Below are 19,654 nucleotides of genomic sequence, written 5' to 3' on the forward strand. Positions count from 1 at the left end.
GAACTGTTTATTTTATAATTATTCAAAAAGGGCTATTTTAGAAATTCTTGATTGTATCCCCAAATTTAAATTTCATTGTTTATCAAAATGTGCTGCATGCATTGATAAACAATGAAATTTAAATTTGGGGATACAATCAAGAATTTCGAAAATAGCCCTTTTTGAATAATTACAAAATAAACAGTTCTTTAAGGATGAGTTTGTGTCCTTTGTAGGGACATGGATGCAGCTGGAAACCATCATTCTCAGCAAACTATCGCAAGAACAGAAAACCAAACACCGCATATTCTCACTCATAGGTGGGAACTGAACAATGAGATCACTTGGACTCGGGAAGGGGAACATCACACACCGGGGCCTATTATGGGGAGGCGGAAGTGGGGAGGGATTGCATTGGGAGTTATACCTGATGTAAAAGACGAGTTGATGGGTGCAGCACACCAACACGGCACAAGTATACATATGCAACAAACCTGCACGTTATGCACATGTACCCTAGAACTTAAAGTATAACAATAATAATTTTTAAAAACCCAGTAGAATGACAAAAAAAAAAAAAAGATCTCCACATTCATGGAAAACTAATAAAATGTGTTTGCTTTTTTCTTGTTAAAAAAAAAAATGTGCTGAAAACTGTCCATAATTACTTTGGGTTTATATAGCACTTGATTTTACTTAGTGGATGCTTTAAAAATGTATGCATCCACCACCAGACTCGAGACACTGAAGAGTTCTAACACCACCAAGATCCCTGGTGATACTCTTGAAAACCTCTATATCTCCCTTCCATACCTGCTCTATTTCACCCACAACAGTCCCTAAACTCGAGGCATCTATTAACTTGAAAATAATGGCTCAAAACTTCCCAAATCTGATGAGAAATACAGATGACTAGATCCATGAAGCTGAACATCACTAAACTGATTAAATCTAAAAAGGATTTCACTAAGACACATCATAATCCGATAGTAAAAACTCAAAAAGAAAATTGCAGAAGAAGATAAAGGTGACTCATCGCATGTAAGATAATACTTCTAAGGATATCAACAGATTTCTCAGCAGAAACCTCACAGGTGAGGAGTGAGACGATATATTTAAAGTGCTGAAAGAAAAGTACTGCCAACCAAGAATACCTTACCTGGCAATACTGCCCTTCAGAAATGAAGGAGACATAAAAACTGGTAAGGCTGAAGAAGTTCATGACCACTAGATCTACCTTACAATAAATGGCAATAGAACTGTTAAACCATGAAGCCCAAAGTTAGCAGAAGGAAGGAAATAATAAAGATCATGGCAGAAATAAATGAAATACAGAATAGAAAAACAACAGAAAAGGTAAATAAGCAGTTGGTTTTTAAAACAATTTAAAAAATTGACAAACCTTGCACAGGACTAATGAAGAAAAAAGAGACATGACTTAAACAAATTATAAATATATAAGGACACATTACAACTGACACCATAGATACCAAAAGGTCATAAGAAATGACTGTAGGGAATTGTATGCTAAAAAATTATATAACTTAGAAAAAAATGAATAAATTCCTAGAAAACTACAACTTGCCAAGACTGAATCATGCAAAAATAGAAAACCTGATCACACCAAAAATAACTAAGATGATTGAATCGGTTATAAAAAGCTTTCCAACAAAGAAAAGCCCAGGAATAGATGGCTTCACTGGTGAATTCTAATAAACATTTAAAGCATTAACACCAAGTCATCTCAAACTCTTGTGAAAAGATGAAGTAGAGTGAACACTTGAAAACTTATGCTGTAAGGCCAGCATTTCCCTGACACCCAAGTCAGACAAGGAGACTACAAGAAAAGAAAATCAATGCCATTCCAGAGATGTTGGTAAAAGGACACAAAATTTTAGTTAAATAGGTGGATTAAATTGAAAATTTCTATTGTAGAACATGGTGACTATAGTTAATAATGCTGTATCCTGTTCTTTAAAAAATAAATAAAATAGTAACAGTAAGAGGGAAAACAAACAACTAAATAAAAATGAATACTATTGTACCACAGCTTACCATAGGGAAGATGGAAAAAAAAGAAAAATTATAGGCCAATGTCCTTGATGAACGTAAATGCAAATATCCTCAACAAAATGCTAGCCAACCACATTTGATTCAACAGTACATTATAAGTATCATAAAACATGATCAAGTGGGATTTATCCCAGGAATGCATGGATGGCTCAACATATGTGAATCAAAATGTGATATACCACATTAACAGAATGAAGGACAAAAATTATATGATCATCTCAATAGATGCTGAAAAAGCATTTGACAAAGTTTAACACTGCTTCATGATAAAAACTTCCAACAAATTAGGTTTAAGCGGAATGTACGTCAACACAATAAAGAACATACACAACAAGTCAATAGTTAACATCCTACACAATGGCAAGATGCAGAAGGTTTTTCCTCTAATTTTAGGAAAGAAAAAAGAATGCCCAGTTTCACTACTTCTATTCAACATAGGACTAGTAGTCCTAGACAAAGCAATTAGACAAGGAAAAACAAAAGGCATCCAAATTGGAAAAGAAGAAGAAAACCTGTCTCTGTTTGCAGAGACATGTTCTCATACACAAGAAACCCTAGACACTCCATCAATAAACTGTTAGAAAAATAAAAACTCAGTAAAGTTGCAGGATACAAAATCAACATACAAAAATCGGTTGCAATTCTATACATTAACAATGAACTCTCCAAATCAGAAGTTAAGTAAACAATCATCTTTACAAGAGCAACAAAAAGAATAAAATACTTAAGAATAAGTTTAACCAAGGAAATGAAAGGCCTGTACACTGAAAATTATAAAGTAATTTTATGAAAGAAATTGAAAACATCAAAAATAAATGGAAAAATATCCTATGTTCATTGATTGGAAGAATTAACATGGTTTAAATGGCCACACTACCCAAAGTGTTCTACAGAGTCAATATAATTGCTATCAAAATTCCAATGACATTTTTCACAGAAATAGAAAAAATTCTAAAATTCAAAAAGAACCACAAAAGACTGCAAATTGTCTAAGAAATTTTATGAAAGAAGAACAAAGCTGGAGGCATCATACTTACTGATTTCAAACTATGTAATGAATCTATAGTAATCAAAACAGGAAGTTGCTGGCATAAAAATACACTAATACCAGTGGAGCAGAATAGAGAGCCTAGAAATAAACCCATAGACAGGGTCAACTGATCTTTGACTCAGTGCCAGGAATAAACAGTGAGGGAAACACAGTCTCTTCAATAAATGGTATTGGTAACACTGGGATATCTATATGAAGAAGATGAAATTGGATTCTTACTTTATACCATATACAAAAATCAACTCAAAATGGATTAAAGATGTAAATAAAAGACCTGTAATTATAAAAATCCTAAACAGAATAAAGGGACTAAACTCCTTGACATTGGCCTTATCAATCATTTTTTTGGATATAATACCAAAAGTGGAGGCAACAAAAGCAAATATAAACAAGTGGGACTGCATCAAATTAAAAAAAGCTTCCTTGCACAGCAAAGGAAACAACAAACTGAAAAGGCAACCTACAGAATAGAAAAAAAAAATTTGCAAATGATCTATTCAATAAGAAGTTAACATCCAAAATATGTAAGAAACTCATGAAACTCAATAGCAAGAAAACAAAAACCTAATATAAAAAATGGGCAAAGGACCTGATTACACATTTCTCCAAAGAAGACATACAAATGACCAATAGGCATATGAAATGGTGCTCAGCATTGCTAATCATCAAAGAAATGCAAATCAAAACCACAATGACATATCACCTCACAGCTGTTATGATGGCCATTATCAAAAATACAAAAGATAACAAGTGTTAGAATGGATGTGGAGCAAGGGAAATTCTTACACACAATTGGTGGAATGTAAACTGGTATGGCCATTATGTGAAGCTGTATGAAGATTCCCCAAAATATTAAAAAGAAAACTACCAATGATCCAGCAATCCCACTACTGGGGATATGTTCAAAGTAAATGAAATCAGTATCTCAGAGATATAGCTGCACTCTCACATTCTTTGCAACATTATTTCCAATAGCCAAGATATAGAAAAGCTGTGTCCATGGATAGATGAAAGCATAAAGAAATTGTGATTTATATCTATATGTTTCATATACATAATATGTATATATTTATATGCATACATACACACACATAACAATGGAATATTATTCAGCCTTTAAAAAGCAGAAAATCTTGCTATTTGTGACAACACAGAAGAAACTGAAGGACATTATGCTAAATAAACAAGTCAGTCACAAAAAGAAATATTGCATGATATCACTTATAGGTGGAATCCAAAAAACTTATGAACTTACTGAAAGGGAAAACAATGATGGCTGCTAGTATTTAAAATCATAATTAAAATAATTTTACTGTGTTTTGTTTAATATTGTAATTTAAAGTTTATTATAGTCTTATAAATACACATATATTAATACTTCTATGCTTTAATATAACATATTCCTTAGGCATAATATAATGAGTTTAATAAAGAGGAGAAATTAGGACTATGTATCTTGTCCATCTCAATTATTTTCCACGCTGTATTATTTTGAGAGAGTGGAGTATTTCAACCTCGTTACACAAATTTTGATTTCGCTTCCAGAAGAGTAAGTTCTCAAAAAAACCCAATGTAGAAAGTTAATACCTAGCCATTAAGTATTCAAGAACATTCTAAAATAACTATGTAATGGTTTTTTCAAAATTATATAAACAAGAAATAAAGGACAGGAAGCAATTTAAAATATAATCATGTCAATTTTAATAACTAATTAGCAAGTTCTATAGATGAACCCTTTTCCATTTCAATCATAAGTGAATAAATGAAGTGAAATTTGATAAATATTTCTCTATGAATCTTAGGAAATAAAATTATACATCCTCAACCTTAAAATGTTAAAAACAAATATTTATGGTATTTTTCTGGCTGTATCATCTTCTAAATCACTACACAATGAAGAAGTAAATTTCTCAAATTAATTCTCAAACATGTACTGAATAGTAATTTATACTCATATTTCTTGAACAGTTGAATAATTACCATAATTTAAGTGTTACATCAACCTTAAAAAGAAAAAGAAAAAATTTTTCCAGTAAACATATTATTTTTAAAATCACTCATTCTTTCCACAAATCACATAGAAATCGATATAAATAAAACCTGGAAACAATTCTAGTTACAGAGCATATGCTGTAATTCACTAATATATAGGGAAGGGATGATCTGAAAATCTTTAAAAGATTTTTAAAACATAAAAGCCATGAACAAGGACTGATATACATAAGCTATTCAAATAACTAATGTAAATTCAATCTAATCAATCAGCTGTAAAGGAATGAACAAATCCCAACATCCCAATAGATAGGTTTTCTTTCATGAAAACATAAATTAAGAACACAAACCTTGACTACAAGATAGAAAGAATATTCCAATTCTTTCCTAGCAGTAAATCTGAAGTCTTCAATAGCCTACCTCTAACCATAACAAAAATGAAAAGTAAAACACATATATAGTATAGATTAAGAAATTAATGATGAGAGGTAATTACTTAAAGAGGTAACTTAAATACTGCTAACTCAAAATCTTTAATGAAAGATCAGATTATTTGCAGAATATGCTTAAGTAAAAAGAAGATTACTCAAACACAGAAAATAATTTCAAGTGGGGTTATATGAGAACAGTATTTATTTAACCCTCAGTTAAAGCATAGAATTAATCAGAAAATCAAAATATTTCAGTTGGAGGCACTGCTTAGTATATAATAATCATTGAAAATTTTAAGTATAGAGTTTGTTGGTTCCATGAGGGTTTTTATGGAGAAATTCATCATCACAGACATTCGCAGACCTTTATTTATCAAAGGTCAATACATGTTTTTGTATTAGTCAAGAAATGTATAAATATCATCACTTTGGACAAAATCATCATTCTTTTCTTAATGATATAATGGTCATTAGAAGTAAATACTCTTAACACTTACCTGTATTTTAATAGGCCAGGAAAAGTTGCTGACGTACACATAGAATGTAATGTTAGGATTGCTTCTAAAGTTAAATTTTTCATAGGAAAAACTATCTCTGTATTCCTTTATATTATTCTTGGAAACTATAGGAGTCTCTTCCCCAGATATTGTTCCAGCTAAAATGTAAATAATTTAAATAATTAATATTAGGAAATATCTTTATGAATGTAAACACGCATATTATACTTAGTTTTTTATAATTGCTCTTATAAAAATACAATTATCAAAATATACTCATGCTTATAATTTTGAATTAAAGAAAATCGGTTTGCCATAAATGTAACGGAAATAAATTTAGTATAAAAATTATTTTTAAAAATGCTACCACTGATTAAGTGCTATGTACTAGGCACTGGCTTAGAGACTTTATATTCTGTTTTAAAACCAATAATATCCCAGAAGTATTATCACCTCCATTTTTCAGATTTCAACCTGAGCGTCAGAAAGATTAAAGCACTTGCACCAAGTTTATAGCTACTAAGCAGTAAACTCCTCTTTGGAACTCAGGTATATGTGGCTCTAGAAACTGAGCTCATTATGTTTACAATGCTACAGAGCATTTCAAAAGAAATCAGACCATATTTTCGTGTGTCTCAATCCAATTTAAAAATGGGAAAAAAATCAATTTATTTATCTTACCACAAATTGAACCATCACTACTTTAAATAAATTGGGTGGAGGCCATAATTTAAAACATGAGCTAAATGCTCAATTAGTTAAACACATATTGAGTCCTCAGTAAATATTTACTGAAGTTAGTAAAACAGAACAAAGCATTTCCAACAACCTTAGCAAACTTTCACCTTAATGAATAGTAAAAATAAGTAGAATTAGTATACTGCGTAATTGAATTAACTAACCACTTATTACATAATCACCTTATGTGCTTTTATAAAATGCAGATTCCATGACTGCATCTCCAAATCTGATAAATAAAAATTTCTGAGATTTGGACTGGGAATCTGAAAGAACATGTGATTTCTTGCATACTAAAATTATTGTTCTAAAGTGATTAGAAATGTATTATAGACATTTTTGTAGACACATTTTTAAACCCTTACAGTTTTTTACTGGTCAGAAATAACTTTCAAATTAACGGGACAAGTTATTATGAAGTTTTTCCTTAATGAAACCTATAGTGCCAACATTTTACTGTATGTTTGGCACTAATAGTAACAAAATGCCTATTTGCCTGAATTTTCATTTTTTGAATGTAATATATAAATTCTGGAATTGCAAAAGATCTCTTAATTCTTGAATTAATATTCTACATATTAAAATATAATATTCTACATATTAAAATAGCATAATGACTTAATTTTCAGAAGTCAAATATAAATTTCTAAGAATTCATAAATTTTATATAAAAAGGAAACAATTTCCAGCACATCTATGCAACAGTATACCTTTGATATAGAAAACAGATGCCAATAAAATTTTTAGAATAAAAGTAAAAATAAAATTAAGGTAAGAATACATTTCATAATTCAACATAAAAATTTGAATAGCTTCTCAGATGATTTTTGGACAAAATCATCATTCTTTTCTGAGATTCTTAAAAAGTGTAAAAAATTATTTTTTTATTAAAAAATTAAATTTTTTTAATTTAATTTTATAGTTTTAATTAAAATTTATAGTTTCAGTAGCAAATCAAATAATTGAAATTTCAGTCTCTTTTTTTTTTGAGACAGAGTCTCGCTCTGTCGCCCAGGCTGGAGTGCAGTGAGCGGATCTCAGCTCACTACAAGCTCTGCCTTCCAGGTTTACGCCATTCTCCTGCCTCAGCCTCCCGAGTAGCTGGGACTACAGGCGCCCGCCACCTCGCCCAGCTAGTTTTTTTGTAATTTTTTTTAGTAGAGATGGGGTTTCACTGTGTTAGCCAGGATGGTCTCGATCTCCTGACCTCGTGATCCGCCCGACTCGGCCTCCCAAAGTGCAGGGATTACAGGGAAATTTCAGTCTCTTTAGTCATTAAAGAAACAATTTATCTAAATTAAAATCACATTTTATAACACTGCCATTTAAAAATTTAATTTAGTGTCTAGTATTTGTTACCAATCTAATTTTAATTGAATAAAGGAGAAAGTTAACAAAATAATGAAGCTCTATTCATTTTTCTACTTATTATTTTTATCAGTAACAGCAAAATGATTATGGCATATAATATTTTTAAAATTTCATTTATTTAATTAACAGTAGATCATGTTAGAACAACTTCCAAATAGGAACACACGTAAAAGAGATATGATATCAACATTTTTTTACCTGTGGAACCGACAGACCACGTAATGTTGAGATTAAAGTTGTTTGATGCATTAATTGATATATCCAGATTTTTGTTCGACTACCAGAAAAGAAAATATTAACGTTAAAAAATTAAAATTACACTCTGATTTAATTATGCCTGCTTTATTCCTTAAACACTACACATTTTGCAAATATTCAACTGAATATATATAGATGCCATTTATACATTTTAATGAAGAAAATGTGTAATAAATTCAAAGGTAGGTATCAAGTTCCACATTTATCTTCTCTATTGTAATTTGGTCTTTTGTATGTAAGCCAGAGGCTCCTATAATTTAATATTTTTATTTGGATCCTCTTTAATTAGTTGTAGACTAAGCTTGGTTTAAATTTGATATTTGTATTTTGATTCTTTTTGCTAGGTTTAAATGATACAGGTTTGGATTAGTCCCAAGCAATTTTATAACAATGTAAGATTATTTTGTGGAAAGACTTCTTCTTAGGTGTATATTTTTATTATTACACCCATATTTTCTAGTGGGAAAAACTACATAAACTAAAACTTTCAGGTAAAAATGATGAACCTACTCCAAAAAAAAAACCCAAAAAAACAGCAGATCATATTGTTTACACAGTTATACAGAGAAACACTGAGAATTTAATTTTATGTCAGTCAACCCGCTTCTTGTCATTCATTAGTGGAGTACAGACTCTTTCCATTTAATTTCAGGGAAATATGCCTAAGAGATTTCTTTAAATGTTATTTGTGATTTTCAAATAGTTTCAATAGTTGTATATTTACAACTATTTGTTCCTGTGGAAAGGCAAAGAATGATGGTCATAATGGGTAAGTTTAGCTTCAGATACTGAGTGTATTATGCTTATTTTAAATATTCTCCATAAAGACTTGTAGAAAAATCTATACTGCTAAGATCTAGCTAGTGAAACGCAGTAAGAGAGATAGAGAATATATTAATTCCTTAGTTTTACCATTTTTCTAAATATGATAAAGCAGTTAAGCTAACAGAAAATATATTACTAGTTTTCTGAGTGGCTCCTAGGAGAAAGTAAATATGGAAGCAACTAAATTCCCCTTTTCTGATATAACAGTCTTAGGGGAAAACTGACAAGGAAATGGCCTTTCCCTGATGAATAGCAGGAGAAATAAGGAACATCATAAAAAGCAAAGGCTGCTGGATGATGTGTGATGGCCATTCCATTTGACAGACATATAAGCCCCAATCTTATACCTCCAAATAACATTTACTCTTAACGATTTCCCTACATGGAATAACAGCTTAGTCTCTATGAAGAACTCTTAACAGTGTTCCATATCCATCAAATGATATTGTCACAGTTTCCAGGAGGCAAATAAGATTTCAAGAAGAATGATCATCTTGAAAGAGCATGTAAAATAAAATTTGTTTTAATAAGGTTGAGTGATTGCCATGCATTTTTTTAGAGTAGTACACAGTAATATTGTGGAGAAAGCATCTAAGAATTTGAAGTAGTCAAAGAAAAATAAAACCTTGGATTTTAAATACATAGGGTAAATCAGAAGGCTATTACACTAGACATCATAGTGATATTCAAAAGTGGCCATGAATATAAGAAGGAAGTTAACTACCTTCTTATTTTCTATTGATTATCAAATAATACTGAATTCTATTGACAAGCTGTTAAGAACCCTTCTGCAGTGCATGCCACAGAACTGTCAAATATATTGAGATTTTCCTATTTCTTTTAAGATATAAGTGAATACAGAGTTGGCATAAATTAAACGAAAGGCCAGAAAAAAAGCTGAGTAACTCTTTGATTGTAGCAATAAATGCAGAATGCTTTTATGTCAGCATGCAGGTAGGGACTATTCAATACATTATATTGTTCAGTTGTGGTATACAAAATATACTTCCAAATATACACAATGTAGTCCTAAGGAAAATCTGGATATTAAAGGCAGATATCTGGTAGCAAATGTTGATTTATGTCATCCATACTTGAATCCAATAACGGTTTCATATACAGTAAATCATTTTCATGAAGCAATGAAAAGAATTAGTGAAGGGTCAGATAACCTTAGATTGAAATAGTAGGTCTTTAATGTACAGACTGATTGATTAGGGGGAAATTACTTTTCCTTTCCAAAAATCACTTTTCTAATCTCTAAAATGGGGATGTAATTACTTCCCTCAAGAAGGTCATGTGAGCATTAAATGAAGTAATTTCTGGAAAAAACTTTGGTTTCAGCCCATAGTGCTTATAATTGTAGTGCTGCTATCATTATTAGTTGTAGTACAGGGTATATTCTTTTTCTTCTCTTTCTTCATCTTCATCTTCACCCAGAGGACTGGGAACTCAAAAAAAGGACATGCTCTGAGGAGTGGATTTCTTTTACTATGAATGAAATGGATCCAAAAAGTCACTTTTTAATAAAAGTAAAGCATGGTGAAAACAGTATACCCTTGAGGAGGCTTAAATCTTTATTTTCTCTTGAAATTGCCTCTTCTTAATTATGTGTGCCTTATGCTGGATGAGATTAATATGAGCATAACTGTTGTTGCTAAAACATCACACAAAATTTCCAATTGATATAAAAAAACTATAAAACTCTTTTTAAACTTTAAGTTCATTCTCTATCAATTCCAAGTTTAGGCAATGCTGAATTATATGGTACCATAACTAAAGCCATATAAAAAGCATTTAGGGTTTAAAAAGCTGTACTGAAAAAGTGACACTGTAGTTATTCCAGTAAGTGATAAAATCAGTGATTTAGAACATTGTTTGTTAGATATGGATAAGTTTGGCAAAATAATGTTATACAGAAACCTGTCCAGAAATTGTTCACATGAAAGCACTGGCTAGAAGTGATGGATAGTGAGTTAAAATTAAATCTATTTTTCAAAATGTAGAAAATGTATAAGTAGTTAAGGTATCTACTTTTTATTATTATTTTCTCATAGAATAAGCCTTGCCCAATAATACATAGTAATTTCAGAGATTATTCCCACGTGAATACATATTTAATTAAAGAGGGTTACACAAAATGACATTATAAGCATTCTTAGTGATGCCTCTCATGACAGTTTTGCATACTTAAGCTTCACAGAACACTTTTCTGGTTTCTTGACTTCAAGTGGACAAGATAGTAGAAAGTAAAACAAAGCTGGGACATTGGAGAGCACTTGGGATTGCTGCAAATTGAAGGAGAAAATGGCAAAAAGAGAAGCAAACTAGAATTGTGGCTAATCTGGACATAAGTGTATGACACTATGGCCAATACTGTGGAGGAATATTATTCACTCTCAAATTGTGAGTCAGACATACCTCTTACATTAAATTTCTTAGATCTTAAAAGAACCCCACAGGTTTGGAATTACTATTAAATAATCAAGAAGCCAAAGGTAAAGAATGACCTCTGACACCTGCTACAACATGGATGAACCTTGGAAACACTAGGCTAAGTGAAATAAGCCAGATACAAGAGGACAAATGATTACACTTATATGAAGTACCTAGTGTAAGTCAATTCATAAAGGCAGAGAGTAGAATAAAGATACCAGGGGCTGCAAAGAAGTGTGGAATGAGGCATTATTGCTTAATAAACACAGAGTTTCTGTTAGCGATAATGAAAATGTGGATGATGGTGATGATTGCACCACACTGCAAATATACTTAATGCCATTGAATTATATACCTGAAATTATTAAAATAAATTTTACTTTATGGCTATTTTACTACAATAAAAAGTCAATGATAATTATAATGCAAGTATAAAACTTTATCACATTGATAAATGTAGTTTCTGAGATTATTAATGTATGTATATATAAACAGATAATCAGTGAAGGACGGCTTGTATTTGAAACAAAATATCTTTTAAATTCTTATTTAAAAGTCAAAACTTTAAATGTATTTCCCAAGAATATAGTCATTCTTAAACTCTAGGGAATAAAGAGTAAACATAAAATGTAAAATAAACTGTTCTTTTTTTTGGTGATGGGGGAGGCAGAATGCTATTTTACTGGAAAAGAAAAATTTAAGAAATTATATTAGTTGTCAGCAAGTCCAATGAACTACGTTAAAAGGAAAGAAGCTGGAAAATGTCATGGTAATAATATATTTAGAGATTTCACCTCCTTGAAAAAACATTATATGATATGGATTTAACAATATGGATTAATTTATAAAAATAATAATATATATATATTTAACATAACTTCATTTCAAATGTATGAATGTTAGTTTTAAAAGAACTAAAATTCAACCCAAATAAACCCTATGTTTGATATTTCCATTCTCAGGATTTTCAACTTAATAAAGTCTCAGATGGATAGCAAAATATGTATGTTATTTCAAGACAACCTGGGAGTCTTTACCTGAATTGATGGATTGAAATTAAAATTCACAATTAATCTTTCATATATGTAAACTTCAAAAGCTTATACAATTATATCAATGATGTAGTCATTTCATTAAAGAAGCCGTCATTCATATAACTCAGATAAACTACTGACTTAAAAAAAATACAATGAAAACCTATTACTATGGAATGGTATAAAGGAAAGGAAAATATACTTAATATAGTATGCTTTGAATTCATTAGTTTTATTTCTTTATTTATTTATTTATTCACTTATTTATTGAGATGGAGTCTCAATCTCTCGTCAGGCTGGAGTGCAGTGGTGCGATCTCAGCTCACTGCAACCTACACCTCCTGGGTTCAAACAAATTTCCGGTCTCAGCCTCCTGAGTAGCTGCAACTACAGGCGCGCACCATCATGCCCAGCTAATTTTTGTATTTTTAGTAGAGATGGGGATTCACCACATTGGCCAGGATGGTCTCGATCTCTGTGCCCCATGATCCGCCCACCTCAGCCTCCCAAAGTGCTGGGATTACAGGCGTGAGCCACCGCACCTGACAGAGATTTATTTTTAAATACAAACAGTCTGTGTTTGCATAATTATAGGCATACATTTTGTTACAAGAATATATAAAGGGAGAAATTATATATAATTTAAAATATAGGGCTATTTGCAAAATCTGAAATATCAAACTCACAAATTATTGAATCACGAAGACAGAAAAAATTAACAGGATTAGTAGTTTCTACAAAGTCCCTACAATGTGATAATTCTGAGAAGAGGTAAAATCACAATGAAATATGAAAAAAAGAGTTGTATCCATTGACACTAGGATAATTATACTTTAAAAGATAACAATCTTTCCTCACCTGTTCTGGGTTTGCTATAAAGTTTATGGCAGTATGGTGGCGATCATCTTCCTGTAATAAGCTGAAGGTAAACTGATAATCAATCAAAAGGCTATCTGTAGGGAGGAAAAAAAGTACAATCCTGATATGTACTTTAAAAACTGTCTACAAAGCAAAATTTAGGTTACAATATATTGTACACTGATATTAAAAATGATTATCATTAAATACTAGTGGTACATTTAAGTATAACAAAATACAAATCTTCGTCCTCAATCAACAAAAAGCAAAACATAGTTATGGAAGAAGTACTAGTTCCTTAAAAATTATATTTATTATTTCTGATGCTATTATAAAGTTAAAACAAACCTTATAGACATTCTGGAAACTATACAAAAGAGAATAAAATAAAAATTATCTATAATTTTATAACTAGAGGGAAATACAGTTAACATTTTGGTACATTGTATTCCAGTTAGAATTCTGTAGCTATAAAGATAGACATTTTCATAAAACTTCGTAACTTTCATAAACTCAAAATTCTTTGAAAACATGAAGTTTGATAGCTAAATAATATGTATCATATACTGTAATGTATTCACTTGTTTTTCAACTGTGTTCACTTCTACTTTTAGTAATTTTTAAATGATTCTATGATAAACATCATTTTACAGATATGACATTTATTCACAATGATACAAGGAATTCTGGGAAAAGATATTCTTAATGTTGTCCACACATAATGCTGAAATCAAGGTGAAACATTTAAATGTTATAGGTCATGAGTGGCTATGCATATTACATGAGGGTGACGTATTGCTAATAACATTAAACTGCTACATTTATAAAAATTATTTCAAATTATTTTAAATAAATATAGATTACTTCTATCTTTTGGATACATACCTTTCATATTATACCCTTAACTATTAAAAAGTATTAATATAGAATGTACAGATTGAATTACATTAAATGAATTTATTTTTAATTCATATGCTTACTTGTATACTTTATAAGAGTCACCCTACCTATATATTTATTGTATAATTCAGTGTAAGGCAACATTTTGTCTAAGAATTTATAGGTGTCCTTATACCTGATAATGAGAATTATGCAATAGGTCATAGTTCCAATTTTCATCTGACTGCCAAAAAATTGCAGAGGAAAATTCAATGTGCCAGTGTTCTAGGCACTGCAGATACAATAAAAAAATAAAAATTTCTGTCCTCTTGCAACTTATACTCTACTGAATGAACATCAGTCTGTTGGAGAAGAATAAACCAGTAAAGAGGAGGGAGATACTGTTAGGTAGGAGTATGCCTCCAGCTTTGAGAAGAAACATTTAGAGAATTGAGATAGTAAATGAACATGGAGTTTACCAGAAAAAAAATATTCCAGGCACAGAGGACAAGTACAAAAATCTCAAATGAAGAGCAAGCCTTAACTGTGATTCTCATAAAGGCTGTGCCAGTAATACAGGCAGGAAGTAATGGAGGCCAGGGTAACAGCAGTGAAGGTCACAGGAAGTGGTTAAATACAGGGAATGCATTTTGAAGGTACAGCAAACAGGATTAGCTAAATAAAAGAACATAGCCTTTGTAAGAAAGAAAGGCAAAGTTTTTTTTTTTTTTTCCCTAAGACCAAGCAAAAATCACCATTAACTTAAATGGAGAATAGTTTGACTGCGATGGAACTTGGGGGAATAATTAGGAGCTTAATTTTAAAGATATTAAGTTTGAGAAATTTATTGAATAGCCAGATGTTGAGTCAGGCTCAGGAGTATGTGTAGTAGATAACAATTTGTAAGTTATCAGAAATTACATGGGATTGAAAGCCATGAAGGCAGGAAATAGTCTTTGCAGACAGACAAGAGGTCGGAGAGATTAACCCTGAGGCAGACCAATGTTAAATAATTAGAGCCTGAAGAGAAACTGGCAAAGGAGACTGAGAAATGGCTACTCCAGGACAGAAAAAAAAAAACCAGAATTTAGTGCTATGGACATCAAGCAAATACAATGTTTAAAAGACCAAGTAGTGATCATCTTGGGCAAATGCAGCTGAGTAGATTCAAAAGTAGGGCTGCAATCTTGAGAAAGAGAATATGTATTTAGAATGGAGAAAAAAATATCACTAAGGAAAAGCAAGCACTTCAAAACTATTTCCACAAATTCGTCTGCTCAAGCATCTTTATTTTTTCAAGACTGCAACTAAGCATTAAGAAGTCAGGAAATGAATGCCCTTTAGGAGGTAGGAACTGGGAGACTTCAGACCCTGGAGCAGTCCTGAGTAAAGGCTGCAATGCCCCAGATCTACAGACATTTTTCTGCCTATATAGACTCCAGCATCTGCCACAAATATGCCCAACCAAATTCTTGTCCAGGCATTCAAGCACGATTTTCTCTCTTCTTATATTTAATAGAGTTGAAAATACTAGATCAGTATGAAGTATCTTGTATATGGTAATGATCAATCCTAATGTCAATTGGGCTAAAAATATAAAGGTGAAATCTAGAACAAAATTAGTTCGAGTATTAATCAATTCAAGTGTCTAATAAGAATACCAATCAATGAATGTGAATTACCATAAAGAAAGAAAATTTAGACTTCTACACAAAATGTTTCCTTTTAAAGCTGCTTAGAATGAAAGTCCTCCAGAAGGCAACTACACAATTTTCCCCTTAACTAGGAGATTATATATTTCTCCTCAGAATTTCAAAAATCATGATGGTGTATTTGGTTATGAATGAATCATTTACCTGGCACTTAAACATATAACTTAATGCTGAAATATGCTCTGAACTTCTTAGCTAAGTAGGTACAGGATATAAAACATTAAAATTTAAAATATGTCTCAAATTTATCCATAAATGTACATAACTTGAAAATAAATTTTTACGCTGCCTTAATGAACTACTCTATTACGGCATAAAGAAATGACAACAGGATTGACTATAAATCAATTCAAATAATTTATTGCTTTATTGATAAATACAGATAAATGACAAATTAGCATGAAGAATAACTATGATCAAGACATGTAAGAAAACTTCAGTTTTAGATTGGGGAGATAACACAATTTATGCCGATTGGAAAAAAATTAATAGAAATGGAAAAATTGCTAAGAGAGGACAGGGAGGAGGAATTTTGGAACTATTTCTTGAGATAGGTAAAAGGTGATGAGATCTTGTGAAAAAAACATAAAGACTGAATAAACACAACATGCAGAGAGGAGATCATATTGAACAGAGAGCAGGAAGGGAAATGTGGTGGCGGGATCATATGGAAGCACCCTTTTGATTGCTTCCATTTTCTCAATAAAATCAGAAAGGCCATCAGCTGAGAAAGAGAATGGAGGATGAGGGGTTGGGAAATGCGAGGGCAGAGGAAACATCTAAAATAGTCATCAAAAAGAGGGAAAGTAAATAGACAGAGGAAATATAGTATTTATAGTGACAAGAGACAGACAAATTCCTAGGTAGACACGGACAGGTCCCTGGTGAAAGCCAACCTTCAAGCCAAAGACAGCCTAAAGCCTGAAAATTGAACTGCCAGTTCCAGATAGAGTCCACAACTGGAGAGATACTTCTATCCCCAACCCACCCACTCTCTCTTGATTGATTCCTTCTGTATGATGCCTTTTAACTAATTGAATGCTGCTTTTTCCAAGACCACCCATGGGCCAATTAAAAAGTACCACCCTCTCCCTGCCGAAAGTACCACCCAAGACTCAGCCTCACAGAGAGCTACCCACTTTCAGGGTCCCCTCTGTCCACTGAGAGCTTGAGAGCTTTCCTTCTGTTGCTCAACAAAATTCTTCTCTGCCTTACTCACTCTCCAGTGTCCACGTACCTTATTCCTCTTGGTCATGAGACAAGAACTCAGAACTCACCAAGCTGAGGGTGATGGAAACAAAAGACCTGTAACCCTCCCATTCACCAAGCTGTAGGTGGTAGGAACAAAAGAGCTGTAACCCTTCATTCCATTTGCTGAACAATGGGAGCAAAAAAAGTCATTGCACACCATTCCTTCCTGCTCGCCAAGCAATGGGAGCAAAAAAGACACTGGGTTCCACTCCCTCCCACTCGCTTAACTACAGGAATGAAGAAGCTGAAACAGTATGAGATTGGTGAGTATGCATCTAAAGTGAGACTGGTTAGTATATTTGTATGTTTTTCTACAGCAGAGTGTTCAAAAAAAGCTTAGAAATTAGTTGATATTGTATTAGAGTAATGTCTGTTGATAGAGGATGAAGTAAAAACAGGGCAATGAAGTTGAGAATATATTCATAAGAGAGTATTATATATATATTACTATTCAAAAATGTATTTTCATTATTATTATACTTTAAGTTCTGGGATACATGTACAGAACGTGCAGGTTTATAACATAGGTATACATGTGCCATGGTAGTTTGCTGCACCCATCAGCTGCAGATGCTGTCATCTGCATTAAGTATATCTCCTAATGCTATCCCTCACCTTGCCCGTCACCCCCTGACAGGCCCCAGTGTGTGATGTTCCCCTCCCTGTGCCCATATGTTCTTATTGTTCAACTCCCACTTATGAGTGAGAACATGTGGTGTTTGGTTTTCTGTTCTTGTGTTAGTTTGCTAAGAATGATGGTTTCCAGCTTCATCCATGTGCCTCCAAAGGATATGAACTCATTCTTTATTATGGCTGCATAATATTCCATGGTGTATATTGCCACATTTTCTTTATCCAGTCTAACATAATGGGCATTTGGGTTGGTTTCAAGTCTTTGCTATTCTGAAAAATGCTGCAATAAACATATGTGTGCATGTGTCTTTATAGTAGTACGATTTATAATTTTGAGGGTGTATACCCAGTAATGGGATTGCTGGGTCAAATGGTATTTCTAGTTTTTGATCATCAAGGAATCACCACACTGTCTTCCACAATGGTTTAACTAATTTACACTCCCACCAACAGTGTAAAAGCATTCCTATTTCTCCACATTCACTCCAGCATCTGTTGTTTCCTGACTTTTTAATGATTGCCATTCTAACTGGTGTGAGATGGTGTCTCATTGTGGTTTTGATTTGCATTTCTCTACTCACCAGTAATGATGAGCTTTTTTTCATATTTTTGTTGGCCACAGAAATGTCTTCTTTTAGAAGTGTCTGTTCATATCATTTGCCCACTTTTTGATGGGGTTGTTCTTTTATTGTAAATTTGTTTAAATTCCTTGTAGATTCTGGATATTAATCCTTTGTCAGATGGATAGATAGCAAAAATTTTCTCCCATTCTGTAGGTTGCCTGTTCACTCTGATGATAGTTTATTTTGCTGTGCAGAAGCTCTTCAGCTTAATTAGATCCCATTTGTCAATTTTGGCTTTTGTTACCATGCTTTTGGTGTTTTAGTCATGAACTCTTTGCCCATGCCTATGTCCTGAATGGTATTGCCTACGTTTTCTTCTAGGCATTTTATGGTTTTAGGTCTTACTTTAAATATTTAAGCCATCCTGAGTTAATTTTCACATAAGGTGTAAGGAAGGGGTCCAGTTTCAGTTTTCTGCTTATGGATAGCCAGTTTCCCCAACACCATTTATTACATAGGGAATCCTTTCCTCATTGCCGTTTTTGTCAGGTTTGTCAAAGATTGGATGGTTGTAGATGTGTGGTATTATTTCTGAGGCCTCTGTTCTGTTCTACTGGTCTATATGTCTGTTTTGGTACCAGTACTGTTTTGTTACTGTAGCCTTATAGTACAGTTTGAAGTCAGGTAGTGTGATGCCCCCAGCTTTGCTCTTTTTGCTTCGGATTGTCTTGACTATGCAGGCTCTTTTTTGGTTCCATATAATTTAAAGTAGTTTTTTTCTAATTCTGTGAAGGATGTCAATGGTAGCTTGATAAGAATAGCACTGAGTGTATAAATTACTTTGGGCAGCATGGCCATTTTCACAATATTGATTCTTCCTATCCATGAGCATGGAAGGTTTTTCCATTTGTTTGTGTGTTGTCTTATTTCCTTGAGCAGTGGTTCATAGTTCTCCTTAAAGAGGTCCTTCACATCCCTTCTAAGTTGTACTCGTAGGTATTTTATTCTCTTTGTAGCAATTGTATGGGAATTTGCTCATGATTTGTCTCTGTTGGTCTGTTATTGGTGTATAG

The 19,654-nt window shown here is 32.3% G+C and overlaps 1 protein-coding gene across 1 annotated transcript in view; it reads right to left on the reverse strand.

The window, feature by feature from the left end:
- Positions 1–19,654, reverse strand: part of ATRNL1 (attractin-like 1) — an 834,587-nt gene that overhangs the window by 461,066 nt on the left and 353,867 nt on the right. Inside the window, exons 22-24 of the mRNA XM_011927827.1 lie at positions 13,544–13,638; positions 8,331–8,409; positions 6,024–6,181 (exon numbers count right to left, since the gene is read on the reverse strand). Coding sequence (XP_011783217.1) covers positions 6,024–6,181; positions 8,331–8,409; positions 13,544–13,638 — 332 coding nt within the window. The remainder of the gene's footprint in view (positions 1–6,023; positions 6,182–8,330; positions 8,410–13,543; positions 13,639–19,654) is intronic.

Source organism: Colobus angolensis, unplaced genomic scaffold (genome assembly GCF_000951035.1).
Source record: "Colobus angolensis palliatus isolate OR3802 unplaced genomic scaffold, Cang.pa_1.0 Scaffold75, whole genome shotgun sequence".
Classification (NCBI taxonomy): Eukaryota; Metazoa; Chordata; class Mammalia; order Primates; family Cercopithecidae; genus Colobus; species Colobus angolensis.